This window comes from Apodemus sylvaticus, chromosome 10 (assembly GCF_947179515.1).
Source record: "Apodemus sylvaticus chromosome 10, mApoSyl1.1, whole genome shotgun sequence".
NCBI classification, from domain to species: domain Eukaryota; kingdom Metazoa; phylum Chordata; class Mammalia; order Rodentia; family Muridae; genus Apodemus; species Apodemus sylvaticus.
The window spans coordinates 96,639,640-96,667,604 of NC_067481.1; the positions used below are offsets into that span (position 1 = coordinate 96,639,640).

At 42.0% G+C, this 27,965-nt stretch overlaps 2 protein-coding genes across 2 annotated transcripts in view; one reads left to right on the forward strand and one right to left on the reverse strand.

The window, feature by feature from the left end:
- The window catches only part of Meiob (meiosis specific with OB-fold), a 36,634-nt gene extending 16,574 nt beyond the window's left edge, over nucleotides 1-20,060 (reverse strand). Inside the window, exons 1-6 of the mRNA XM_052197328.1 lie at nucleotides 19,948-20,060; nucleotides 12,172-12,249; nucleotides 9,116-9,173; nucleotides 5,842-5,973; nucleotides 4,306-4,378; nucleotides 848-1,043 (exon numbers count right to left, since the gene is read on the reverse strand). Of these exons, the coding sequence (XP_052053288.1) occupies nucleotides 848-1,043; nucleotides 4,306-4,378; nucleotides 5,842-5,973; nucleotides 9,116-9,173; nucleotides 12,172-12,240 (528 nt within the window). The 5' untranslated portion in view covers nucleotides 12,241-12,249; nucleotides 19,948-20,060. The remainder of the gene's footprint in view (nucleotides 1-847; nucleotides 1,044-4,305; nucleotides 4,379-5,841; nucleotides 5,974-9,115; nucleotides 9,174-12,171; nucleotides 12,250-19,947) is intronic.
- A 6,761-nt stretch (nucleotides 20,061-26,821) lies between these two features.
- Nucleotides 26,822-27,149, forward strand: LOC127695027 (testis-expressed protein 54). Its single transcript, XM_052196883.1, has one exon. It carries the CDS (start codon nucleotides 26,858-26,860, stop codon nucleotides 27,116-27,118), a length of 261 nt encoding a protein of 86 aa, XP_052052843.1. The 5' UTR covers nucleotides 26,822-26,857; the 3' UTR covers nucleotides 27,119-27,149.
- Nucleotides 27,150-27,965: the final 816 nt, after the last annotated feature.

The window sequence follows — 27,965 nt, forward strand, 5'->3', positions numbered from 1 at the left end:
TGGTAAGAGGTGCCCTGCTGGGGTGGGCTGAGGGAGCTGCTGCAAGGTTTAACACACAAATGACAGGTCATTGAAGGACTTAGAGGAAAGGACTGAAATGGCCTAGAAAGTGATTTCAAGACTGTCATACAGAGAATCAGATCCCCTATCCTAAACAACAACTCTCTGCATGTGCTCTGTTTTGTGAAGGTTTATTTTGGGGAGATAGGGAGTGGAGATGCATGGAGCCACACTTCCAGCCCTTTAAGGTATACTTTTGAGGTCCCCCTTTAAATTTTTGCAGTACCTTTGTCTGTTGAACTGCTAAACACAGTCAGTTTTACTGTCAGTTACTGAGGCGGATGCTGAGGGAACAGAGGTTGTGATATACTGAGTTCTAGGTGCTATCTCCTTCTTCTCACAGCACTTGCCACAGCAGCTCCCACTGCAGACCAGTATGTGCTCTCCCACCTTGCTGCCTCTCTGAGTCCCTCAGAACACATATACACAAGTCATTCCTTGACTTGTTTAAAGATTATGGCTGTTCATGCCAATAAACGTATCCTTTCTATTTATGTCTTTCTTTAACCCAGCTTTTATATAGATAGTGGATCATTTTTAAGTACAATAGTTCCTGTTGCAATTAGCAATCAGGAATAATTTTATTTTGTTAGTGATCCACAGATAAAATGCTAATTTCCTTTTAATGAGAAGTGTTATTTTCTTAATTCAACTTACTGCCAAGATAAAGAGGGATAATGACCCAGCTGGTGTCTAGTCATTCTAACACAAGTCAGGTGACAGAGATTGCCATGCCTAATTGTAGGGAGCTTTGTTATGGTTTTAACTTACTGATTTCCTGACTTACCGATCTCACAGCTGCAAGCACATTAATAATCCTCCCATCAAGACTGTGTCCATTTGCAACAATGTCAGCCAATGAGTAATAATCTCGAGATTCTTTAACAGGCAAGTGTATCAAAGAAAGTATCTTGCTATCCACTTCATAAGGGGAACAAACTTTTACCATTGAGTGATTCTCGCTGAGCAATAGTTTATAGTAACTAAATGAGGAAAACACAACAAGTCAGCACATTATTGTTAATTAAAAAACACTTAGGTTCACATTCGATTATACAGCTAGGTGTGGCCCACACTTATCATGCCACCATTTGGTAAACATATGAAGTACTGACATATTCAAGGCACAAATGTATAGGTAAGGAATTTCAGGCTACCCTGAGTTATAATATCAGACCATTTTAAAAAACAAAACAAAAATCATATTCAATTACTTTTCTTGTAATTTAGACTATATTAAGAGAGTTATATTTTTAATATTAAAATTTCATACAATATTCATTTTATGTGTTTGAAGGTTTTGCCTAATCTATGCCAGTGTACTATATAAAAGTAGTACCTGTTGAGTTCCAAAAAAGAGCATCAGATCCCTTGGGGCTAGATTTACGGATAGCTGTGAGCTACCATCTGGGTGCTAGGAATTGAACCTGGGCCCTCAGGAAGAGCTGAGCCATCTTTCCAGCCCTATATTTTTACTCTTAAAACACCAAATAATGGTGTAAATATTTTTCTTTATAATGCATTTTATATCAGTCTTTAAATATTTCATTGAAGCCGGGTGGTGGTGTTGCACACCTGTAATCCCGGAACTCTGAGAGGCAGAGGCAGGCGGATTTCTGAGTTTGAGGCCAGCCTGGTCTACAGAGTGAGTTCCAGGATAGCTAGGGCTATACAGGGAAACCCTGTCTTGAAAAAACCAAATCCAAAAAAATCCCAAAAAAATTGTCATTGAAATAATGTTCTTTTAATTAAGAACATATATTGAGAATTTTTTTCTGTGAGTTCTAATCATACTAGTTGTAGGTACTTGCCCAAGACCTGAAGCTGTAATTTCCTTTTCGGTTAAACAGGGTATAAAAATACTCTAAAACTTCAGATTATAAAAGACAGAGGTCCCATTGTTTCTTTTTTTAAATTAATTTATTTAATTTTGTGTGTACTTTTTTTTTTTTTTTTTGGCTGCCTATCTGGTGCCTTCTAGCAGCAGACTTCAAAAAAGCGTATCAGACCCTGTGGAACTGGAAGTACATGGCTGTAAGCCCTAATGCAGGATCTGGGAACTGAACTCAGGTCTTCTGAAAGAGCAACCAGTTTTCTTAACCACTGAGCCATCTCTCTAGCCTCATGAAGACCTCAACCTTGGCATTATTAACACTACGCTCTAACTATTGTTATATCTTTTATGATGCTGATTGCTTTATCTAAGTTCTTGAAGTCAAGAACTCTGTTTTGCTCACTTCTGTATTGCTAATATATGAAACAGATTCAGAATTTTAGAGTATAGTAGACCCCAGTGATGTTCCCATTTCCCTGTACCCAATCCTCTCACAAAGCCTCCTTCACAGAGCTCTAGACCAGCTCTTCCTTCCTCCTTTGCCTTAGTTATTAGTTATTCATAGTATCATGCCTACAGTCCTTGCCCTGGTCCCCTGACTCATCTCCACTGGGACTCATCCTTCACATTAGAGTCAACTTGGTCTTCCTAAGCTACAAAGTAGGATATTACAGAGTTCCTACTCCTCTCTGAGAGGTGAATATCACTAAGAAGTGCCCCTGCTTCTCCCTTTCCTCACCACTCTGTATTCCAGCTGTTCCGGTTACTAGGATATGAAATTGCTATTTTAAGTGAAAATCTGTTAAATGTCAGCAATTTTCTGTTGCTCAAACTAAAAGTTAATTATTCAAGATATTCTGGAAAATACCAAGAAGTTTCACATTTGTTGGGTCTGCCAAACATGTCCCTCCCACATCCCATACATATTTACTAAAAATCAATTATGTGCCTCCCTCTAATCTAGGCATGGCGAGAACACTATACAAAATACACTTAACCTCATAAGCTCGTATATGTGAGCAGGAATCATAAAAACAATCACATCATCTCAGAATGTGATTTGGATTCCAACACTAAGAATAGGGAGGAAGTCCTGCTGCGTGTCTGGAAAGGTTAAGTGAGTTAACATTCAACCTGAAGAATCAAAGATTCAAGTAGATAGGAGAATGTTCTCTACAGAAGGACTAGAAAGCAGAACAGATCTTAGTACAGAGTGAGTCCAGGAGTTCATAAAAAGGAAAACTCTCAGTGGCTGCAGAGAGACAAGTAAAAATGGGGGGAGAAGAGCCTGCCATGCTCAGTCAAAGCCATTTATAGACCAACATGGAGTTAGAATTCTGGCACAGAATTGCCCCTGGACACAATCACCTTGGAAGTGAGGTTTCCTCTCTCGTTCCCTACTCCATCCTATTTGGGAACACGGATGAGGGATGGACTATAGGCAATGGATAGTTGAGGGTACAAAAGCTCTGACCCTCCCGCATAAGGTCCTGCTCCAAGGAGAGCGCACTCCAGAGCTTTCTCCTGAGCTCCAGCAGCAGCTTATTCCCAACCCCATCCTTGCAGGATTCTCCTAAGAGCACTCCCTCAATAGGCCATTTGTAAAGATTTTTTTTCCTCATATTCTTCTTCCAGGGAACCTGGCCTAAGACAAAGGGCATGTGAGTGGATTAAGAAGAGCCAGAAACAATATTTATGTATTGCCAGTATTTATCTTTGATTAGAGATTTTTTTAAAGATTTATTTTTGTATGTATTTGTTTTCATCTATGGAAGTCTATGCTGTTGTATTTGTGGTGTGCACAAAGGCCAGAAGAGGGCATTAGCTTCCCTTGCCTAGCATGAATGCTAGAACTGGATGCAGGTCTTCTGCAAGGGCAGCAAGTGCTCTTAATGTTGAGCCATCTCTCCAGCCCTTCTAATTGCTTAGTTTTATTCTAACTAGAGTCTTGTTTTTACAAACCTAAGCATTCAGACTCCATATCTGAAGATTCTGCATCCACGAACCCAAACGATCATATATTTAAAAAGACAACACAAAAAACTAATACAAATAGAGCATAACTACTAACATTGCACTTATATGGCATTAGGTATGATAGGTAACAATGATTTCAAATATAGAGATTGTGTTTAAGCTGTGTGCAAGGGATTTGAGCACCCATGGATTTTGGTAGCCTGGAGAGACTTTTTGATTTGAGTCTACACAGATACCAAGAGAAAATAAGCTTTTTGTGATTATAAAAATTATAAATTATGTCATTATCTTAAAGATAAATATTCCAAGAAAGAATTCAACTCTTTTCAAATTAAAATAGAGCAACTTCTGAAAGTTTTCTGCTAATCTGATATAAAATTATTAATATCATTCTAGCACAAAGATTTTTGTTCTCTGGGTAGACAGATATTTACCTAGGAGTTGCAGGGCTAAACCTTTCTTCTCTTTCTGTGTCCTTTCTTTGGATCAGGGGATTTTCAATTATCACTAAAACAGATGGCAAAGTATGGTAACATCACAAAATCACCAGAAGATTAATCAGAGCTAAGTGCACAAAACAATGACCTTCATTCACTCTGTGGGTTCCATCCTCCACAGGCATCTTTTCATGTCACTGTGAGAAGAGGGTTCTTGGAATGTGGTCATCAATTGGCCCCACATAGCATTTCCAGGGCGTTGCATTTTAAGTCCCAACATGTGACATATTCTAATATTACTTTATTGATTTTCTTTCATCCAATATTTGATTTGGTTACAACATGACCTTCAATAAAACAAATGTTTACCTGACCTTTATTCCACATCTAACTTCACAAACAACCCTTTATTTATCCTCACAGCCATCAACCTATAACATTTTAATACTTAAGCTTCTCTCCACACACTAGATGTTCTGGCATTCACTCAAGGAATATTTATTACTGTGCTAGGCCGGTGACATTTTCAAAGTTTCCTGTCTTCATAGTTCACATGTCTGACAACATTATCCATTCCCTGTCCCTGGGACATCCATGGTACAGTCGTTGAGTACACACTGCTGAATATTGTTCCCTGACATGTGCAGTGTGTGCTTGGTGCTGTAGCACTGCACACAAGTGCTCTGACTCCCTGCTCCCTCTTCCCTCCTTTTTTCTGTCATAAAGGAGAACTGGAACACATGCCCTCCTATTCCTTGTCTAAGCTGAAGTTGTCATCTATTGTGGACTTGTATACTTTATACTAGTACTCTTTCCTTAACATTCACAAAAAACTAATGGGCCTTATTTGTAGGTGAGAACCAATAAGCCACAGTGTAAGGAACTACTAACCCTAATGTATGTCTATAGAGAGATACAGGGTTATAGGAGCAATGATGGGGCTTAGGCCAGCTGGAACATGAAATAAACAAAAGATGGCAAAGTATCTAGTCATGCCACTTATGTAGCAGGAAGGGGGAAAGAAAGCAGCATGCTGGGAAATGCTCTTCAACACTGGCTTCCTCTGGTAAGCATCAGAGTAACTGCCTTTTACTTGGTTATGACTGTACTCAGCCACAAACTTATCACAAGAACAATACTGTAAAAGGAACACTTTAAGTGCTGCTGGGCATGGGAGGTCAGGCCTGTGATCTCAGCACTTGGAAGGCTGAGTCAAGAGAACTACCACTTGTTCAAAGGAAGTTACCTAGCAAGTCTCTTTCGGACTCTCTCTCTCTCTCTCTCTCTCTCTCTCTCTCTCTCTCCCTCTTCCCCCCTCTCTCTCCCTCTCTCTGTCTCTCCTCCCCTCCCCATCTACTGTTTTGTTTGTTTGTTTGTTTGTTTTGAGGCATGATCTTACTGTATAACAGTGGCTGGCTTGAAACTAGATATGTGGACTAGGCTGACCTCAAGTTCATGGAGACCCACTTACCTCTATCTCCCAAGTGCTGGGATTTGAGAAATCAAACAAACAAAAGAATGACAGCTACTTACCACACTCACCAACCTTGAAGCTCTCTGACAGCGAGCGGATGTAGTCTTCACTGCCCCAGGAGGATACATTCACAAAGTGATTTGGTGAGTCACGAATGGTGAAACTGAAAGTGTATCTTTCTGATCCAATATCTGAGGAAAACCAACGCTTTTATATTCCAGATGAATATGACTGTGAACAAATCTTTACTTAACAAAATAATCAGTTATTATCATTATTATGATAAAATACTTAAACACATGGTAGGAATTTCCCATGTTTGCCCTATTTTATTTAGTTTGGGGTTTTGCTTTTTTTATTTTTGCTTTGTTTTTGAGACAGGGTAGAGCAGGTTAGTCTTGGACTTTTGGTGAACCTCTTGATTACTAAGCAAATAAATCATTCTCTAATGTACATTCTACACTACACTGTGCTTCCATACATTTCCAAGTACAGTGTTTCAAACAGCTATGGTATCTAGATCTCACAATGGTCCATTTCTCCCCATAGCTGTGTATTCAAAAGAATGTGACAGTCAGCTCTGAACAGTACAGTCAGCTCTGAATAGATTTCCTGTTTTTCAATTACTATACTCACAAAAACCTAATTTGGTATTATTTCATAGGTTAAGATTAAGAAATGCTTTCCCAAAAGTCATAATTCATACCTAAATGGTTGTTTCCAAACAACGTGTATGCAACTAAAGGACCACTAGAGGTCAGCAAGTACACCTTTTTCCAGAATGGGATTTTTCTGTTGCTTTTGTTTTTTATTTATTGGGAAAGGATCATCACCAACCCTAAATCCAACAGAGGGCTATTATCTAATATATACAAAGAACTCAAGAAGTTAGACCCCAGAAAACCAAATAACCCTATTAAAAAGTGGGGTACAGAGCTAAACAAAGAATTTTTCACATGAAGAACTTCGGATGGCTGAGAAGCACATTAAGAAATGTTCAACATCATTAATCATTAGGGAAATGCAAATCAAAACAACCCTGAGATTTCACCTCACACCAGTCAGAATGGCTAAGGTTAAAAACTCAGGAGACATCAGGTGTTGACAAGTATGTGGAGAAAGAGGAACACGCCTCCACTCCTGGTGGGATTGCAAGATGGTACAACCACTTTGGAAATCAGTCTGGCGGTTCCTCAGAAATCTGGGCATGACACTTCCGAAGGATCCTGCTATAGTACTCCTGGGCATATACTCAGAGGATTCCCTGGCATGCAATAAAGACACATGCTCCACTATGTTCATAGCAGCCCTATTTGTAATAGCCAGAAGCTGGAAAGAACCCAGGTGTCCCTCAGTGGAGGAATGGATACAAAAAATGTAGTATATTCAGCCATTAGAAACAACGAATTCATGAAATTCTTAGATAAATGGATGGAGCTGGAGAACATCATACTAAGTGAGGCAACCCAGTCTCAAAAGATCAATCATGGTATGCATTCACTGATAAGTGGATATTAACCTAGAAACTGGGAATACCCAAGACATAATCCACATATTAAATGATGTCCAAGAAGAACGGAGGAGTGGCCCCTGGTTCTGGAAAGACTCAGTGCAGCAGTGTAGGGGAATACGAGAACAGGGAACTTGGAAGGGGTGGATGGGGGAATAAGGGGAGGGAAGAGGGCTTATGGGACTTTCGGGGAGTAGGGAGCCAGAAAAGGGGAAATCATTTGAAATGTAAATAAAAAATATATCGGATAAAAAAAAAAGTAATACAAGCCGGGCAGTGGTGGCACACGCCTTTAATTCCAGTACTTGGGAAGCAGAGGCAGACAGATTTCGGAGTTCGAGTTCCAAGCCAGCCTGGTCTACAGAGTGAGTTCCAGGACAGCCAGGGCTACACAGAGAAACCCTGTCTCAAAAAACAAAACAAACAAACAAAACAACAACAACAAATAAATAAATAAAAAAGTAATACAAGAAGGATTACAGAGATGGCTCAGCAACTAAGAGCTCAGTCCCCAGCACCCACATCAGGCAGCTCATAGCCACCTGTAATTCAGTCTCGGGGGATCCAACATGCTGGATTCAAATCCCAACACCCACATGCTGGCTCACAACCATCTGTAACTGTTTAACTCCAGTCCTAAGGAAACTGACACCCTCTTCTGGTGTCACCTGGTGTCACCAGGTACATGCAGACAAACAATCATATACATAAAACAAATAAAATTTTTAAAATAAAATAAAACTTAAATCTGCTGCTGCCTTCCAAGTGCTGGGATTACATTTGACACCAAGACCAATTTTTTTGTTGTTGTTCCTGTTGTTACTCCATGTAGCCACTGTCCTCTCAGTCCTATCCCTTCTGCCATCCTCTACCCAATGTGAAGCTGACCCACAGGTTCACAGTACCCCAGTCTCATTAGAAGCATCTGAATTGGCTGTGTATAGTGGCACACACCTCTAGTCTAATCTAGCACTTGGAAGGCAGAAGCAGGCAGATCTCTGTGAGTTTGAGACTAGCCTGGACACCCAGGACTACACAGAAAGACCCTGTCTCAGAAAAAAGAAAGGAAAGAAGAAAGAAAGAGGGGGCTGGAGAGATGGCTCAGCAGTTAAGAGCACTGACTGCTCTTCCAGAGATTCTGAGTTCAATTCCCAGCAACCACATGGTGGCTCACAACCATTTGTAATGGGATCTGATGCCCTCTTCTGGTGTGTCTGAAGACAGCTGCAGTGTGCTCATATACATAAAATAAAGAATTCTGAGAGGGGTGGGGAGAGAGAGAGAGTTAGACCACTTAGTGACTAAGGCCAGTAAATCTAGTTCAAAGTTCATACTCTCATACTCTTAGACACTATTGTATCTGATGATATGAAACTACAAATTAATGAATTGATAATTTAACTATTTGTTAAAACCTTTAAAATGTAGTTGGAGAATATCATATTAAATCAATGGAAACATTATGTCTTCATATGACTCTTGAATTGAATATGACCATACGTGTAGGAGGCCTGACCATTCCTTTTTTTAAAAAAGATTTTATTTATTATTGTATCTAAGTACACTGTAGCTGTCTTCAGACACACCAGAAGGGGATGTCAGATCTCTTTATGGATGGTTGTGAGCCACCATGTGGTTGCTGGGATTTGAACTCAGGACCTTCAGAAGAGCAGTCAGTGCTCTAAACCGCTGCACCATCTCTCCAGCCCCACCATTGCTCTTAAAGTATTAAACACACTAGAAATTTTAGTCAGTTAAATGTATTTTTTCAGTAATAAACCACACTTAATAAAAAATTAAGAAAGAGTTAAATAGAACTCAGCTTTTTCTGTCTGGAAAGCCTTTGACATCTGTTTTCCCAATAACTATTCCGATTATTTTCTGAAAAACAAAAGAGTAATAGAAGGCCAAGATTAAACACAGATGTAGATGGTAAATTTAATTTCATGGACTTGTTATATTTTACTAGCTTTAACAAACATTTTTGACTAGGAAATATTTAAGTGCATTTATTCCAGACAAACAGCTAACAATCTTCATAAATATTTAGTTCTCCAAAGAATAGCACAAAGTGATGAGACAGTTAACTATGATTACAAATAGAATCATTTACTTAACATGTCATTACTTTACTTTCCATCACTAAGGCAGCTATCAGTCCTTACAGAACTCACCCAAAGCACATGCATAATGAACTTTAACTTGCCTGAAACCATCTCCAAAAAACCAAATCCAAAAAACCAAAAAAAGAAAAAAGAAAAAGAAAAAGAAATAAAAGTACCCTAGAAAAACAATGAAGAAACAAAAGTATCTTTCCGAAAAGAAAACAATGAAACTTTTTTTTTTTTTTTTTTTTTTTTTTTTTGGTTTTTCGAGACAGGGTTTCTCTGTGTAGCCCTGGCTGTCCTGGAACTCACTCTGTGGACCAGGCTGGCCTCGAACTCAGAAATCTCCCTGCCTCTGCCTCCCAAGTGCTGGGATTAAAGGCATGCACCACCACTACCCAACCAACAATGAAACTTTAATGAAGATTCCTAGCAACTGTTTTGAACCTTGCAATAATGTGTGACATCTAAAACACTGTCAAGGGGCTGGAGAGATGCTTAGCCTCAAAGAGCATGAGCTGCTCTCGCAGAAGACGTGGGTTCCATTCTCAGCACCCACATAGCAGCTAACAACCACCTGGAGCCCCAGTTCCAGAGTATCTGATCCCCTCCTCTGCCTTCCATAGGCACTGCACACATGTGGTGCACAGACACACATTTGGGCAAAAACACTCATACACATAGACTAAAAATTAGTCAAATACACTCAAACTTTAAGAGGATCACATTCCATCTGAGTTGTTGGTCATCTTATCATATTCATACACATTTAAATTCCATATATGTGCACATCTTACTGAATTTTTTAAGTAAATTTATGTGCACATCTTACTAAATTTTTTGAGCAACATACTAATGGAAAGATTGAATAAAACTTTCTAACTGGGCTGGAGAGTTGGCTCTGTGGTTAAGAGTACTGGCTGTATTTCCAGAGGATCTGGGTTCAGTTCCCATCACCCACACAGTGTTTTACAACCATTTGTAACTCCAGTCCCAGAATATCCAATGTTCTCTTCTAGTCTCTGCAGACACTAGGTACTCACATGTTGCACACACATAAAGGCAGGCAAAACATCCATACACATAAAAATAAATAAAAAAATTTAAACTTTTTAACTGAAAAGAGAATTACCAAATAGCTTGTTTAAAGGAAAATTATTACAATAAGTTTTTACATCAATAAACTTTGTACTGCTAATGGTACATGTAAGTTTATTAATTTTAAGAAACACAATTTTATTTAGTAGGGTGGTGGTACCACACACTCCTTTAATCCCAGCACTTAGGAAGAGGCCAGCCTAGTCTAAAGAGCAAGTTCCAGCATCCACAGAGGCTGAAGCAGGAAGAACAATAGAAAAGATTTTAGGGCCAGTCTGGTGTTCTACACACACAGCTGCTCAGGGACAGGGAGGGTAAGAGAATATGGCCACTGTTTTCATTGTTTTCTAAGTGCTTCATTTTATTTAAATAAGCTTTAGTAAGCTAGGAATCATTGCTCTAAAATACCACATCAAAAGTCATAAAAGCAGCAGAGCGTGGTTATATACCCTTTTAGTTCCAATACTCTGGAAGCAGAGGCAGGCAGGTTCTAGAGGCTAGACTGGTGTACATAGTGATTCCCGGCTAACTAAGGATATCTGGTGAGATTTCGTCTCAAAAAAAAAAAAAAAAGTAAAAAAACCACACATTTACAAGTACTTATATTTTCTTGGAGAATTGCTACTGTCAAATGAAAATAGTTTAATTTTATAATGGTAAATTTGATTGTTTACTAATTTTGTTATTTTATTAATTATTAAAGCAATACAAAAGACTTTATTTGCATAGTATGTATGTATGTAAGTGCTCACATGCATGTCACAGTGAACATGTGTATGTCAGAGTACTCTCCTTCCACCTGTATGTCCTAGGGATCAAACTCAAATACTCATAATGTAACACAACTAATAACATAAGGACATTTGCCCACTGAGCCATCATTTTAAACAATTCCTAATCATATCTATAATCCTATATCTGCTAGTCTATAAATAAAATAAAAATTAATTTGCATTTAGCTGACATAAATACAAAGCTTAGAAGAATTTAATTTATACTAATTTTTATTTATACTAATTCAATGAGTATCTATGTTGTAAATTATACAAGCATGTGGGTTGGCTATTTGTGGCAGAGACTCCTACTGTAAGCCCTGACCTGGAGACCTCTGACTACCAGGCTCCATTCCTGGACCAGTCTAGTGACTAGACCCCTTGAGGCAAGTAAGAGGCCAGACCACCCCTGAGCAGCTCTAATGGTCAGGACCAACCCCCACCCCCACCCCATCTCTAGACTTTGGCAGTAAGGGCTGTTTTCAGCCCCTCAAGGCAGGAAAGTGGCTAGCCACCAGCCTAAAAAAATCTCACCAATCCCTGAGATTGTGCCAGAATCAGTTCATAGTCTCTCCAATAGAGACCACCCTGGAAATCTCTGCCCCCTCCCCAGAAACCCTATATAAACCTTGTGTTCTGCCCAGCTCTCTGTTGCTACTTTCCTGAGCAGAGGCTGACATCCTCTTGGGTTTTTCCCTCAAAATAAATATTCTGTATGAGGTTTGTTATATGATGTGACTTTGTGATATCCCTTGGTTCCTGACTGCCAGGATATCTTTCTAACCAAGCTCAAACACTTATAGTGTGTCCAGTGAATCAGTAATGGTGATATAATGTAATGTTGTCACACAAAGTTTCATGAGCAAATACTTAAATATTAGTAAGATAGTTGTGAAAACCTACCAGATTAGCCATATTTGGATGAAGATCTGAAAGTGCAGTGAAGTTCTTCAATGCAAAGAACTTTGCCATGCTTTAAATCTGTTTTAGAAAATATAATTTGTACATATAAATTAAATATTGAAAACAAATAGTTAAAAAAATAAATCCAGCCGGGCGGTGGTGGCACACGCCTGTAATCCCAGCACTTGGGAGGCAGAGGCAGGTGGATTTCTGAGTTCAAGGCCAACCTGGTCTACAGAGTGAGTTCCGGGACAGGGTTATACAGAGAAACCCTTTCTCTAAAAAACAACAACAACAAAAACAAAAACAAAAAAAACCCCACCAAATTCAAATAAAATAAAATAAAATAAAATAAATCCAAAACATAAAATTAACCAAGGAAGCATATATATTATCTCATGAAATTTTTTGTAACAGAGAAATATAACTACTTCAGATTTAACCTGTAGGAAACATGTCCAAGCGCTGATGAGATGGTCCACTGGAGAAAGCACCTCACAAGCTTTACAACCTGAGTTAGATCTCTGGAACCCATGGAAAAAAGTCACAAGTGGTGGGTCACATATGCAGTCCTAACAGCCCTGGGTAAGATGGGAGCCTGAGACAGGAGAAACACCTAGAAGTTCCAGACTGTCCTGGAGTACTTAGCTAGACAGAAACAAAGAGAAATTCTACCTCAAAAAGGTGGAAGGAGAAAACTGACTCTCAAAAGCTGCCTTTGAACTTCACATACACACCCATTCCCATACATACATCTCAGACATACATACACACTCACATACGCACCCATTCCCATACATAAATCTCAGACATACACACTTGCATACGCACCTATTCGCATACATACATCTCAGACATACATACACACTCACATGTACGATGATGATGATGATGATGATGATGATGATGATGATGAAGGGTGCCAGCAACAGGGCCATTGAATGGTTTGTCAGATAGAGAGAGGGACTTACTCTCCAGCCTGATAATCTGAGTTTATCCTCAGGACCCCATATAGTGGAAGGAGAAAGCCAATTACAGGGGTTGTCCTCTAATTTCAACACCTGTGCTATAATGGCACACCACTACCTCACTTCACAAAATGAACTTTTATATTTCATTTGGAATTTAAAAAAAAAAAAACAGTAAAAAACATGTCCAAGCTTAGGTATGGTGGCTCATTTCTTTAACTCCACCACTTGGGAGCTTAGGACAGGAGGATTAACATAAATTCAAGATCCATTGGGCTATAGTAAAGGCCAACCAGTAAAAGACAGGGAGAACCTGTCTCAAAAACAAACAAAGCAACCACAAAACCCAGGGATGGGTACTGGAAAGATGGTGGGTCAGAAATTAAGATGACTTATTGTTCTTCCAGAAGACCCAAGTTTTGTTACAGCACTCATATGGCCACTAACAATCATCTATAATTTAATTTCCAGAGGATCAGATACCTTCTTCTGGCCTCTACAGGCACTGTACACAGGTGATGCACAAACACACAAGTAGACAAAACATCCATACACATGAAATAAAATAGATCTTTAAAAAAATTAAATAAAAGCTGGGCATGGAGGCACAGCCTTAAAGGATGATCAAGCACATCCCCCATCTGATATAGAACATCTTCAAGGTCAGGCTGAGTGACAAGAGACTGTCTCAAAAAATAAGGCTGACTGTGGAGGCACATGCCTTCAATTCCAGCACTGGGGGAGGCAAAGGCACGTGGATCTCTATGATTTTGAGGGTATCCTGGTCTATATATTGAGCTCCAGGACAGCCAAGGCTACATAGTGAAAACCTGTCTCAAAAGTAATAAGAGAACCCTGTTCAAGTTCAATGCGTTCTTTTAGAATTTTGAATGACAAAGCCATTGCTGAGCAAGGTGGCACATTCTTATTTTAGCTACTTTGTAGTGTGAGGCAGGAGGCTCCCTTAAACTCCAGAAACAAAGAGTTCCAGAACAGCCTGGCAGACAAAGCAAAAGCCTTGCCCAGGATTTTTTGAGCTTAAGGCAACAGGCTGCCTCAGACTAAAGTATCTAGATGGCAGTAAGGAGCACTTGTTGATCTTCCAGAACAACATGATAAGTACACATGGCAACTTACAACCATCTAGAACTCCAGCTGCAGGGGATCCATTGCCATATTCTGGCCTCCACAGGCCCCAGACACACAACTGATGCACAGACATATAAGCAGGCAAAACACCCATACACATAAAATATTTTAAGTGACTGTTCTGTTGCAGTTGTTTGAAGGAGACTAGCCTCCACAGGCCTATGAATTTGAATGTTTAGTTTCCAGTTGAACTGTTAGGGAGGATTAAGAGGTGTAGCCTTGTTGGAGGAGGTGTGTTCCTGGGAATGAGCTTTAAAGTTTCAAAAGCTGGCACTAGGCCTAGTTTTTGTCTCTTTCAGTCACAGTCTCTCTATCTCAGTCTCTCAGTCTCCGTCTGCCTGTATGTCTATCTTTCTACCTATCTTTCTATCCATCCATCCATTCATAGCTCACCCTCCCTCTCTTTCCTTGTTCTCCCTGTCCCTCTCCCTCTCTTTGTGCTTCCTATGAATGAATGTTAGAAATCTTCCTGCTCCTTCTGCCATACCATGCCTTCTTCCCCATGATGTATTGTTTATCACTTTGGAACCATAAGCCAAAATATACTTTTTTCCCCTTATGTTGCATTTTGCATGATACTAAATCACAGCAACAGAACAGTAACCAATACCAAATCTTTAACGCTGTGAATGCCCTCATGCCCAGGCTGCATTCAGTACCAGGAAGAAACCCCAACACTTGTAGGGATCTTGTATTTCAGGGAGCTTGTAGACTTAGTAAAAAATATATATTGCATCCCATCACCACTATTTTGTGGTCATGTATTTTGACATTACTTTAATTTCCTAATCATTAAAATGTGATTACTATCTCCCTCTTAATAAGAGTTAAAAACTGTGCACAGTATGTCTAGATATTCACAGATTCTCAAGGAATAACATCACTTCTTTTCAATAATATCCAAGGTTTTTGCATCCTAGGCTTTCCAATCCCAGAAGAAACTATTGGAAATTAAAGTGTTAAATTTCTTACACTTTTGACTTGGTCTGATCTAATTTATTATACAATTTCACTTTTTGACATCCTTGCCAAATTCATTCATGTATCCATCCATTCAGAAGTTATATTTTTCCTAGCTGGGTTGTACATATGTTGTGATGATGCACATGTGGAGGTCAGAGAACAACATGTAGAAATTGGCTCTGTCCTATCATGTAGGTGCCTAGAACTGAACTTAGGCTGACTTCAAGCATTTTTTCCTGCTGGGACATCTCACTGGTCCCCTCAAAAAGTTATCGAAGAATCTACCAAAACCATGACGACACACATATAATTCTAGCACTCACACTCAGGCAAGAAGATCAAGAGTTGGAGACCTCCCTAAGCTACATGAGGACCTGCAGAGCTCTGGGGAGTGAGAAATGGCTGAACAGTCAGGATACTTGGTGCTCTTGCAGAGAACCTGAGTTCAGCTCCTAACAAGTACAAGATTATAGCCATCTATAAATCTGGCTTATACCCTCTTCTGACTCAACAAGCCCTGGACACACACATGAAGTGCAGGTGAAACACACACACACACACACACACACACACACACACACACACACATATATATAAAATGATTCCATAAAATGTCAGACACTGGATGTTGGAGAAGACAAATTATTTAGTGGTTGAACTGTGTGTAAAAATACCCACATGCATACTAAATGGGGTCTCCTTATCATCTCCTGGGTTTGATGACTTACGAGATCTTTCAGTTCCCAATATTATTATCTAAAGTATATTGATGACATTCTTTAGTATTTGTCCACCAAAAAAGTATCACTTGCTTTACTTTGAGAAATATAATTTTAATACAGAATAAAGACATGAGCTTCTATTTATTACTTTACATCTCCTTTAGGTTTTTTGAGACAGGGACTCAGGTAAGTCACGCTGGCCTTGAAAATGCTAGATATGATTTTGGCCCTGAACTCCTGATCCTCCTGCCTCTGAGATTAAAGATATGTGTCTCCACACTTGGCTATAATGCTTCCTTTTCTCCAACTCCAGTGCCAGGTCCCCAGGCCAAGTTACAGTCATCAAAAAGACACCATCATAATTTGTTTTCTTATTTGTTCATGTGTGCATTGTGTAATAAGTGATTCCAGTCAAGAATTAGATTAAGAGCTATAGCTACATACAGTCACCAGGACGACTCCCTGAACCCACTCAGTTACCTCAGAGATGAGCAATAAGAGTATAGGGACAGAAGTGACATCTTACTAGCATGCCTCAGGACCACTGAGTGAGGTCCTTAGTGAGGGTGGAGGAAAGAGGTTATGGTGGTGGAACTCCGCTGGTTTAAGGTTATAGTGGGAGCAATGCCATTGATGACTGTTAGGAGGCTATACCTCCACAAGAATCAGAACACTACAACTATCTCTGACAGCACTTCCATCTAGGTCTCCTGGATTGTTCTACCTGAGGCCTGAGCCCAGTTCCAGCTCTCGTAGGGTGACCACAGTCTAATCTGAGGCACACTAGACCTGGCATGTTTCTCTGGGACCTCCCTGTTCTTTTGTTTATGGTAGGACCTGGCCAAACCCCTTGTTTCCCTCTCTCTTTCCTTCAAGAATGTTGAATTGCTTTGTCCTTCTACTCTGGCATGAAAGAGGATTCTGTTAACCTCATGAAAATGAAACACTGCAAGCTTCTATATCTGAGATAGTGTCTAGCCGACAGGTCCTTTGAGAATGTCAGTCAGCTCTTGAACTCATGATTTTCTAATTTTGAGGCTGGATCAAATTCTGAGAAATGTAGTCACTTGGATTAAATGAGTGAAGTGTGAGTGGAGTGGTAAGTAGAAACAAGGAAGAGCTTTGCTGTATTTATCACACTAGTAAGCCCATGTTCATGTGTGCACATGTGTGCAAGCACACTAATGCCTCTCTGTACGGCTTGCACTGTTCAGTGACATGGCTGTCCACCAGGCAGAAAGCTAGGAGTTATAATGATGCCCTGGAGCTACCTCAGACTTTCCCACCAAAAGTTCCATTCCCTTTCCCTTCATTGCTAACATTTCTCTGCCTTTGTGGGATCATGGTGGTGTGCACCTTTGATATCAACATTTGGGGAGTAAAAGCAAGAGAACAAGGAGTTCAAGGACAGTCTTGGAAATGTCAAGCCCTGTCCCCCAGTACATACACAACAAATTCTGGCCATCTCTCCCAGGCTGACTTTGGATTTTTTTTTTAATTTTTATTTCCTTACTTGAGGGTGGACATGCATGTGGAAGTCAGAGGACAACTGGTGGGAGTCAGTTCTCTCCATCTACCATGTGAGTCTGAGGGATTGGACTCAAGTCACCAGGCTTCACAGAAAGCATATTTATCCACTTAGCCATCTCACTGGCCCCATCTACCCAACCCCAACAACCTCAGCCTCTAGAATGGTGGAATTGAGGTATGTGATGCTAGGCCCAGCTATTTTTAAAAACTAAGATGTTCATGGGCATTTTGCTATACGTGTGTCTGTGTAACACTTGTATGTCTAGTGTTAAAGGAGACCAGAAGGTGTCAGATCTCCTAGAACTAGAGTTATAGATGGTTGTGAACCATCCTGAGAATCAAAGCTAGGTCATCTGGAGGAGCAGCAAGTGATCTTAACCATTGATCCATCTCTCTAGCCCATTCACCCAATACTCAGCTTCTGTTCTTGATCCTCTCCATCCATCTGTCTCTTTTCCCCATGACAGAATTATCTTTTAACACTTAGATTATGTCACTTCCTTGCTTTATAAACTTTTCCAGAGCATTGAGAATGAATTCTAAACTTGCAATAGCCTGTAGTGTGCACAGCCTTTGCTGTCTGGACCTCTCTTCCAACAACCCTCCAGCACCCTTACTCCCTTAGACCAGAGAAGATGTGGGGGTTAGCAAAAAGCAGCTCCCCCTCTCCTTTTTCCCCAGTTATACAATCTTCCAATCTTCGCAGTACAGGCTCCTCTACATTAGTCCCAAGATGAGGCCTTTCTTGCTATTCATCCTCTGTGTCTGCCTCATCATTATAAGGCTGCTTCATAAGATCAGAGCTGCACCTCTTCTCTTTCTCTATTGTAACCACAAAGGGCTAGGTATTTCAAGGTCTCACACAAAGTTGCTACTAAGTATTTGTAAACTGAATTAAATGAAGTTCTAAACAAAAATCAATTTATAATTCATTCATCTGCATCCTTTTGTCGTAAGCACTCATCCATTGAGCCATCTTTCCATTCCCACTCAGTGTTTTAACATGTTTTTCGATTATTCCAACTGTGTGCCATCCTAGAAAAGGCAAAATCCTGGATATAATGAAAAGAACAGTGATAACCAGGGGGTGTTATAGGTAGGAATAAGGGAAAACAAGTAGAACATGGGGTCAGGGAAAGTAATCTATAGGAATATTTGTATTTTATTTACTCTTTTTTTGTTTTGGTTTTTGTTTGTTTGTTTGTTTTGTTTTTCAAGACAGGGTTTCTCTGTGTAGCCCTGGCTGTCCTGGAACTCACTCTGTAGACCAGGCTAGCCTCGAACTCAGAGATCCACTTGCCTCTGCCTCCCAAGTGCTGGGATTAAAGGCGTGCGCCACCACTGCCCGGCGCCTGGCTTGTTTTATTACTCATTTTATATAGATGTTTTAACACATACTATATAACATTATACATATACATGTACATATACACTGCATGTAGGCTTTTAGATATTTCTTGTCCCTATCCTTGAGAACCTGACAGGCTCCCTTCCTCCTTAAAACCTCTCTCCCAGCTACATATGGTGACATATCCCTGCAATCTCAGCCATTTGGAAAGTGAAGGTAGGAGAATCAAGAGCTCAAGGCTAACCTCAGCTACACAGTGAATTTTGAAGCCACCCTGGGCTACCTGAGACCCTGTCTTGAGAAGGAATGGAGGGAGGAAAGAATTGAAAGGAAAGAAAGAGCCAGAAAATTCCGGGAAGATGAAAACGAAGGAGGAAGGGAGAAAGAAAGGTAAGTAGGGAGCGAAGTAGAAAGGGGGTAAGAGAACATCTTTCTCCATTTCCTGATACTTGGAGTGTGCTGACTTGTAATCCAAAACACAGGAGGCAGAGACAGGCGAATCACAAGTTCAAGGCCAGCCTGAGCTACATAGAGAGAGCCTGTCTCAAAATATAAGCAAACAAAAGCTAAAAAGGCCTGTCTGTCTCTGGAATCGTGTTTGTTAGTTTTTTGTTCTTCGGAACAGGGATTCTCGGTGTAGCTCTGGCTGCCCCGGAACCCAGAGATCTGCCTGCCTCTGCCTCCCTCCTGCACACGCAGGCTTGGAGGCGCGCACTCCGCTGCCCGGCCGTGGGGTCCATTCTTGTCCTGGGGAAGCTGACAGGGTGAGGGCGTGGAGAGGAAGCGACCCCGCGTGAGGCATGGGACTGGACGGCACCTGACAGCATGGACCTCACCTCGAGGGACTGGGTGACCTGGGACCCTGACAGCGAGAAACCTGACAGGAAGTGCGCTGGCTGGGAGCGAGCTGACCGGAGGGGCCAGGCAGGGTAGAACCTGACTAGAAGAGACGCGAACGAATGTGTCCTGACTGGAAGGGACCTGACAGGCCGAGGGCCGCGCGCTCCGTCCGCTGGGAACCTTCGGGACGTCGGCGCGTGCGACCCCGCGCGAGTTTCCTCACAGCTCCACCGCGGCAGTCTGAGTCGCAGCTCACCGTATACTTCCGGGCCAGCGAGGTGACCCACGGGGTTCCACCTGACGCCGGTCACGCTCCAGGCCTTCCTTCCCACAGCCGGGTGGGCGAACCACCTGGAGTCCGCGACCGTTAGCACGGGCCCCGCCCCCTCCGCTTACCGGCCCCGCCCCCGCCCCACACTGACTCCGCCCCACCACTTGTTGACTCCGCCCGTGCTGCACGCTGACTCCGCCCATGCCGCCGCTGACTCCGCCCCTGTACTTGCGGGTCTCACACAGGAATTCACCATTGCGGAAGAGGACAAATGATGGAGGGCAAGTCGGCCTTAGGCACTGACTCAGAAAAGCCAATTTTGGGGTCACTCGAAGACAGGAGCGAATCGAAGGGGGAATTCGTTAAGGAAGCAAGCTTGGCATTTGTTCTCTGGTTGGGATCAGGACTAGTGTCTCAGGCTCTCACCACTGAGAACCCTCATAAATGTCTTATAATTGCACACGTCTCCGTGAAGGCACTAAATTACCTTAAGTGAAATGTTCTTTATTTAGAGCAGAAAGTGAACTGAAGGAAGACAGGGATATGAAAACCGATAGGGTTGTGGAAGAGGAAATGGCCAGACGCTATTATTAAAGGAGTTTCCTTTATACATACACATACACATACATATACATACCACATATATCAGGAGGAGCACATATAATATGTAAAATAATAGTATTTGAAAATACCACAGTATCATATAAAATAGATAACACTATTTGGGGGCAGAAACGTCAGGACAGAGTTTCATGATGTAGTTCTGGCCGTCCTGGAACTCACTGTGTAGACCAGGCTGATTCTGAACTCTCAGAGGCCCGCCTGCCTCTGCCTTGAAGATCTGTGATTAAAGACACGAGCCACTACACTGAGCTTAAAATAGATAATACTAATTTTTTTGTTGTTTTTGCTTTTTCCAGACAGGCTTTCTTTGTGTAACAGGTCTGGTTGTCCTAGAACTTACATTGTAGACCAGGCTGGCCTAGAATTCACAGAGATCTACCTGCCTCTGCCTACTGAGTGCTGGGATTAAGAGCATGTGCCACAACTGCCTGTCTAAAATGGATAATAATACTCTTACATTTATCTCACTCCAGTGATGTGTACCATTTCACTCCAATAGCCTGTATGTGTATGTGCATATACATCCACATGTATGGAAATGTACATAAAAGCAGTTGTGCTTGGAAGTGGACTTAAGAGTGACTAACCAATGATTTGTTACCTCTTTGTTTTTTAAAATAATGAATTTATTTTTATTTTATGTGCATTGGTATTTTTCATGTGTGTCTGTGTGAAAGTGTGAGGTCTCCTGGCACTGGAGTTACAGTTTCGAGCCACCCTGTGGGTGCTGAGAATTTAACCTAGGTCCTCTGGAAGAGTCGGTGCTCTTAACCACTGAGCCATCTCTCCAGCCATCTCTTTTTGTGTTTTAATTGAGTATAATATGGACTCCATGCTTGCAATCCCAGCACTTCAGAAGTTGGAGTAGGAGAATCATGTGATTCAGGATCATGAGCACCCTGGCTCATGAAGACCTAAAAAACAGAAAAAAGGCCAAGTTTGAGTTCCTAGACCCTGTCTCTGAAGGGAGTTGGGACTTTTCAGAATCCATTGTTGAGGCAGCAAGCAGACTAGAGCCAGGGCATGCTGGACAAGCTTGAAGCAAGGTTGTGGTTGAGCCATTCCACAAACAGACCGCCCATAAAAGATAAGGGGCATGCCTGGGAAAACTCCTATGGGTCAGACACTATCTGGACTGGAGTCTCCTGTCTCCTGTCCCTTGGATGCAGTTTACTAATGTCAAAGTGACCTTCCTGCTAACAAAAATAAATGGCCCTCCTACATTGCTGATGGCCCGATCTGTACATATGCCAAAAAGCCCACCCTGTGTGCTAGAATCCCCCCGCCAGTGTTTGAATCAGCAAATCATGTGTAACAGCACCAACCCCCCCCCAACCCCCTGACTTTTCCTATGTAAACCCCTAACTTTTGAGACTCAGGGTCGACTCCTCTGTCTCCTGTGTGAGATACTTGTCGGCCCGGAGCTCTGAAAATAAAACTGCCTCATGCATTTGCATCAAGTCGGTCTCTCGTGTTTCCTTGGGTGTACGCTATCCCGAGAATGGAGTGGGGGTCTCCCCAAAAGGAGGTCCTACATCTCAAACAAACAAAATTGCCACCATACAAAAATCTTACTCTGACTTCCATTAATAGAGTACTTACTGAGATAAGTAAGTTAAGGTCCTGTAACTAAATCTATTACATTTGTCAACATTTAGTATTATTTAAATTTTTTAGCTTCTCTGCCAAATATTAATCAGCCATGTTAACATTTTTTTTTTCGAGACAGGATTTCTCTGTGTAGCCCTGGCTGTCCTGGAACTCACTCTGTAGACCAGGCTGGCCTCGAACTCAGGAATCTGCCTGCCTCTGCTCCCAAGTGCTGGGATTACAGCATGCGCCACCACCACCTGGCATTTTTTTCATGTTAACATATATTACAAAAGAAAAATGCATGTAAACCAGGTGTGATGGGACCTGCCTTCAATTCCAGTTCTAGGGAACCAGACGAAAGCAGACCTCTGAGTTCAAGGCCAATCTGGTCTACATAGAGTTCCATCCAGCCCGGCTACACAGTGAGACCCTGTTAAAACAAAACAAAATTCAAATTTAAAAACACCATTAGGGGCTGGAGAGAGAGCTCAGCTGGTAAAAACACTTGTTACAGAGGAACCAAGTTCAATTCCAGGCTCCCATGTGGTAGCTCACAGCCATCCATAACTCTAGTCCCAGAGAATCCAAAGGCCTCTTCCGACTTCTGCAGGCACCAGGCATGTATGCAGCAAGCATACATACATGTGGACAAAGCATTTATACACACGAAAAAAAACCCCAATAATACAAAAACACCGTAGGAGGCAGGTTTCATACCATCATCAAAATGTAATTTTTATTTTTTCTTCATTAAAGAAGGAATTCCAGCCAGGCGGTGGTGGCTCACACCTGTAATCCCAGCACTTGGGAGGCAGAGGCAGGCGAATTTCTGAGTTTGAGGCCAGCCTGGTCTACAGAGTGAGTTCCAGGACAGCCAGGGCTACACAGAGAAACCCTGTCTCAAAGAAAAAAAACAAAAAAACAAACAAACAAAAAAAAAAAAAAAAAGGAATTCCCAGATGACAATGAAAAGCAGAATGAAGTACTTCTCACCACTTCAAACTTAATAACAGTTAAAAAATCTTCAAGAAGAGTTAGTTTCCTGGAGCCAGTGAAATGCCTCAGTGGGTAAAAAACATTTGCTGTGCAAGCGCACTAGCCTGAGTTCAGTCGCTGGAGCCCGCGCGGCAGAAGTCGAGAAATGACTCTCACAAGCCAAGTAGTCCTCTGACCTTCACACACATGCTGTGTGCGGGCCCTAATATGTACACACATATACACTAAATACATACGTACACCCACATACATGTAAAAGTTCTTCCTATATTTGTTCCAATTTCTCTCTTTTATTATTTATCTACTGTTTTATTTTGATTTCGAGAGAGGCTCTGTCTTAGTCAGGGTTTTACTGCTGTGAACAGACACCATGACCAAGGCAACTCTTATAAGAACAACATTTAATTGGGGCTGGCTTACATGTTCAGAGGTTCAGTCCATTGTCATCAAGGCAGAAGCAGGGCAGCAGCTAAGCAGGCATGGTGTAGGAGGAGCTGAGGGGTTTACATCTTTATCCAAAGGAAGCCAGGAACAGACGGGGCATCCTCAGGCTTCTAGGAGGAAGATCTCCAAGCCCATCCCCACAGTGACACACTTCCTCCAACAAGGCCACACCTTCTATTAGTGCCACTCCCTGGGATGAGCATCTACAAACCATCACAGGTTCCCATGTAGCCTAGCCTGGCTTCAAACTCACTATGTAACCTAGTAACTATGGCCTTGAACTTCCGACCCTTCTTCCACTTACCCAGGGCAGGGATGGTCTGCACACGCCAAATTTTCTGTCTTTTTTTTTTTTAACATTTTTTTTAATTGGGGGGGGGGGGGCTGGAGAGATGGCTCAGGGATAAGAGCGCTGACTGCTCTTCCAAAGGTTCTGAGTTCAAATCCCAGCAACCACATGGTGGCTCACAACTATCGGTAACAAGATCTAACACCCTCTTCTGGTGTGTCTGAAGACAGCTACAATGTACGTACGTAATTACATATAATAAATAAATCCTTTAAAAAGTGTGTGTGTGTGTGTGTGTGTGTGTGTGTGTGTGTGTGTCTCAGGTCAGAAGACAACTTGCCCAAACCATGTCTCTCCTTTCCTACCACTGAGTCCCAGGGTTGAACTCAGGTCATTAGGCTTGGCAACAAGCACCTTTCCTCGCTGAGCCATTTTGCTGGCCCAAGTCTCTGTCTTTAAAAAAACAAAATCTTCATTTTCCCCAGCGAACAAACTGGCATTTTAAGACAATTTTTTGGAAAATATTTTAAAAATGAAATCTTTATACATTTTAAGGAGTCTCCATAAAGGAATAATATTTCAAAATTTTGCTTGTATTTTGTGGTATTTTAGCAAATTAACTTTTGCTGAAAGCTACGTGAGATTAAGCCAGCAGGATCCGTTTCATGGGAGGGGATACCACAGCTTTTCTAAAGATGGGCTGCTTCAAATGCAAACCCAGAATCCCAGCATTGTTGACATTAGCAATAAAAATGGGGATATCTTTTTTGGACAAAGAATTGGTTTCCTATATTGGCTCAGAAATCCTGTGTAATTGGCTTGTTCTTAAAAGAACTGACCTGTCAATATCTTTTGGATGTACATGAGCAAAAAATGAGAGCGGGAGAGCCCGGAGCTTGCTGCTCGCCGTGGACGTCAGGGGTGAACGAGCAAAGGGCAGGGTGGAAACAGCCTGCGTGTCTGGCTGAAGGAAAGGTAGGTGGCTCTGTCACCACCTCCCTGGAGCACAACAGCTGTCAAACCATCAAAGAGCTCCCGGAGATGGGAAGGCATAATGTTCGTGTGTGTATACGATGTATAACAAAATTTACACATGCTAATCAGTAGGGGAGAGCGAACAGCTATTTAATGAATTACAAGACAACCTTATAATTACAAAAATTTTTATATTGATCCCATATCTACAAGAGCTGCAATTGCAACAGCTCAGTTACTAGCTGGCATAATTACCTCACTCCTACTAGGGACTAGTCATCGTATTTATTTTATGTGAGTGCTCTCTCTTCACACACAGTTGCAAGCCAGAAGAACGCATCGGATCCCATTACAGATGGTTGTGAGCCACCATGTGGTTGCTGGGATTTGAACTCAGGACCTCTGGAAGAGCAAATAGTGCTCTTAACCACTGAGCCAACTCTCCAGCCCTGGGACTGCTCAGCTTTAATTTGATTGTAGATGTGTTGGCAAAAGATAGTTTTTATAACGCTTTACAAATCTTTGTCTGAAAAAAGGGACCATATAACCTCTCGGGCAGCTTACAGGAACCAGATATGGAGATCAAGTTTAGGAGCAAATTGAAGCAATGTAGGAGCTGAAGAGGAGAGGGTGGACAGGCCCCTTGTGGACAATGGAGTCAAGACTGTCTTAAGAAGCCCTAGAAGGATGGGGCTGGAGAGATGCGTGTGTGTCTGTGTGTGTGTCTGTGTGTGCCTGTGTGTGTGTCTGTGTGTGTGTATGTGTGTCTATGTCTGTGTATATGTGTGTCTGTGTCTGTGTATCTGTGTGTGTGTCTGTGTGTGTGTGCATATGTGTGTGTCTATGTCTGTGTCTGTGTATCTGTGTGTGTGTCTCTGTGTGTGTCTGTGTGTGTGTGTGTCTGTGTGTGTGTCTGTGTGTGTGTGTGTCTGTGTGTGTGTGTGTGCCTGTGTGTCTGTGTGTGTGTGTCTATGTCTGTGTGTATGTGTGTCTATGTCTGTGTCTGTGTATCTGTGTGTGTGTCTGTGTGTGTGTGTCTGTGTGTGTGCATATGTGTGTGTCTATGTCTGTGTCTGTGTATCTGTGTGTGTGTGTCTGTGTGTGTGTGTGTCTGTGTGTGTCTGTGTGTCTGTGTGTGTGTCTGTGTGTCTGTGTGTGTGTGTGTCTGTGTGTGTCTGTGTGTCTGTGTGTGTGTCTGTGTCTGTGTGTGTGTCTATGTCTCTGTCTGTGTATCTGTGTGTGTGTCTGTGTGTGTCTGTGTGTGTCTGTGTGTGTGTAAGTGAACTTGGAGACTAGGTGTGTGAGTAAAAGTGAATTTAGGAAGCTATTTCACAATTAATAGCACTTACTGGAACTTAGTCCCAGGGTCTCCGGTGTTTTCATCTGTGCTCCACCGGCTCATGCATGATGAACAGGGGCATGCAGGCAAAACACCTACTCATACATAAGTAAATAAAGGTCCTGAAAAAGTGAACTCACTTAATTTTTTTTACATGGGTGTCTCTGTGTGTGCCCATGTCTGATCTGTCTATATACAGACCCCATGACATATGTGTGACATCATGGGACACACAGGAGTTAGTTGGTTTTCTTCCTCTACCATTGGCATCCTTGGGATAGAACTTAGATCATGAGGCTTGGTAGCAAGTTCCTTTCTCTCTGAACTGCTTTTCCAGCTCCAAATGCTTTTGGAGGAGACCCGACAAAGTTGCTTGAGCTTGAGAAATGGAAGGGCCTTCTCAAAATGAGTCCACGTCCAGGAAGTATAAACAGCATGCGGAAATAGACCGCCATGATGTGTAGGTATTCATGGTACTAAGAGGCATTTATAAATGATATCGTGAGTGACATTTCCCACTCAGTATGATCTGGGAGTCAAAGTGACTTCAGGTAAGAAATAAGCATGTTGACAAAAGCTAGGCCCAGAGTTAAGCTGGCTGGGGAGGTCGGCAGAGACCTGCGCCTTTCGGGGCCATGGGCTGCTGTCAGGACAAGGACCGTCGGGCCTCGGATGAGCAAGCAAGGGAGGAAGTAACCGAGGAAGGCAGGGAAGGCAACGAAGCCGACAACCCAGGCCGCCGTAAACAAAGATCTAACGAAAGTCTTCTGATCACCGTGCTGTGGCGCAGGCTATCCATGTTCAGCCGTCGAGGGTCCTCGCGGTCAGGCAAGCAAGACAATCAGATGCAGGAACGCAAACGTGAGGGAAGCCATAAGGAACCAGAAAAAGGCTGACTACAACCCTGGTCTCAGTCCTTCCAAACATCCAGAGAATAAAGTTAATGAAAAAAAAAAAAAAAGAAAAGAAATAAGCATGTTTGCAGTCTGGGGTATATGGCCCAGTGGTGTGGCTACTGTGTGCCATGCACAAAACCCGGGGCTCCCTCCCTAGTACCTTAATAAAGAAAACAAATGGCCAGGTGGTGGTGGCGCACGCCTGTAATCCCAGCACTTGGGAGGCAGGGGCAGGTGGATTTCTGAGTTGAGGCCAGCCTGGTCTACAGAGTAAGTTCTAGGACAGCCAGGACTACACAGAGAAGCCCTGTCTTGAAAAACCAAAAAATAAATAAAAATAAAAATTAGGAAAACAAATGCTAGGAAACAGCCAGAGAGCATGGCCCCTTGGGTCAGGTCAGAACACTCTGGACACCAAATCTCCAAAGGGCAGACAGCAAGCCTCCACAGTAGGCAAGCAGGCTTGTTTGTTTGTTGTCTATCTGTTGTTGTTTGATTGGGTTTGGGGTTGTTGTTTCACTCTTTTGCTTTTTACAAGAGTGGGTTTTTAAGGAAAAGTGGGGAGTCTGCGCTACGGTGAGATGGTAAGCCCTGATTGGACATGCTAGCCAAATAATGAATTCTGATTGTTGGACCTGGGGGTTTTAATCTCAGGAATGAGTCAGTGGCCAAATAAGGGAATGGACCTTGGGGCCATCTTTAGGACTGTAGTCTAATGGTTTTTAGCAAGGAGGAGAAAGGTAAAAGTAAAAAACAAAATCTGTCAATGCCCTGTTCTCCACCGGCCTACTAGAGCCCTTCAGGGACTTCCTGGGATCCTGAGAAACCATCATATTCTTGGCAAAAG

Coding starts and splice junctions, on each gene's coding strand:
- LOC127695027 (XM_052196883.1), top strand. CDS start 26,858: ATGGGCTGCTGTCAGGACAAGGACCGTCGGGCCTCGGATGAGCAAGCA.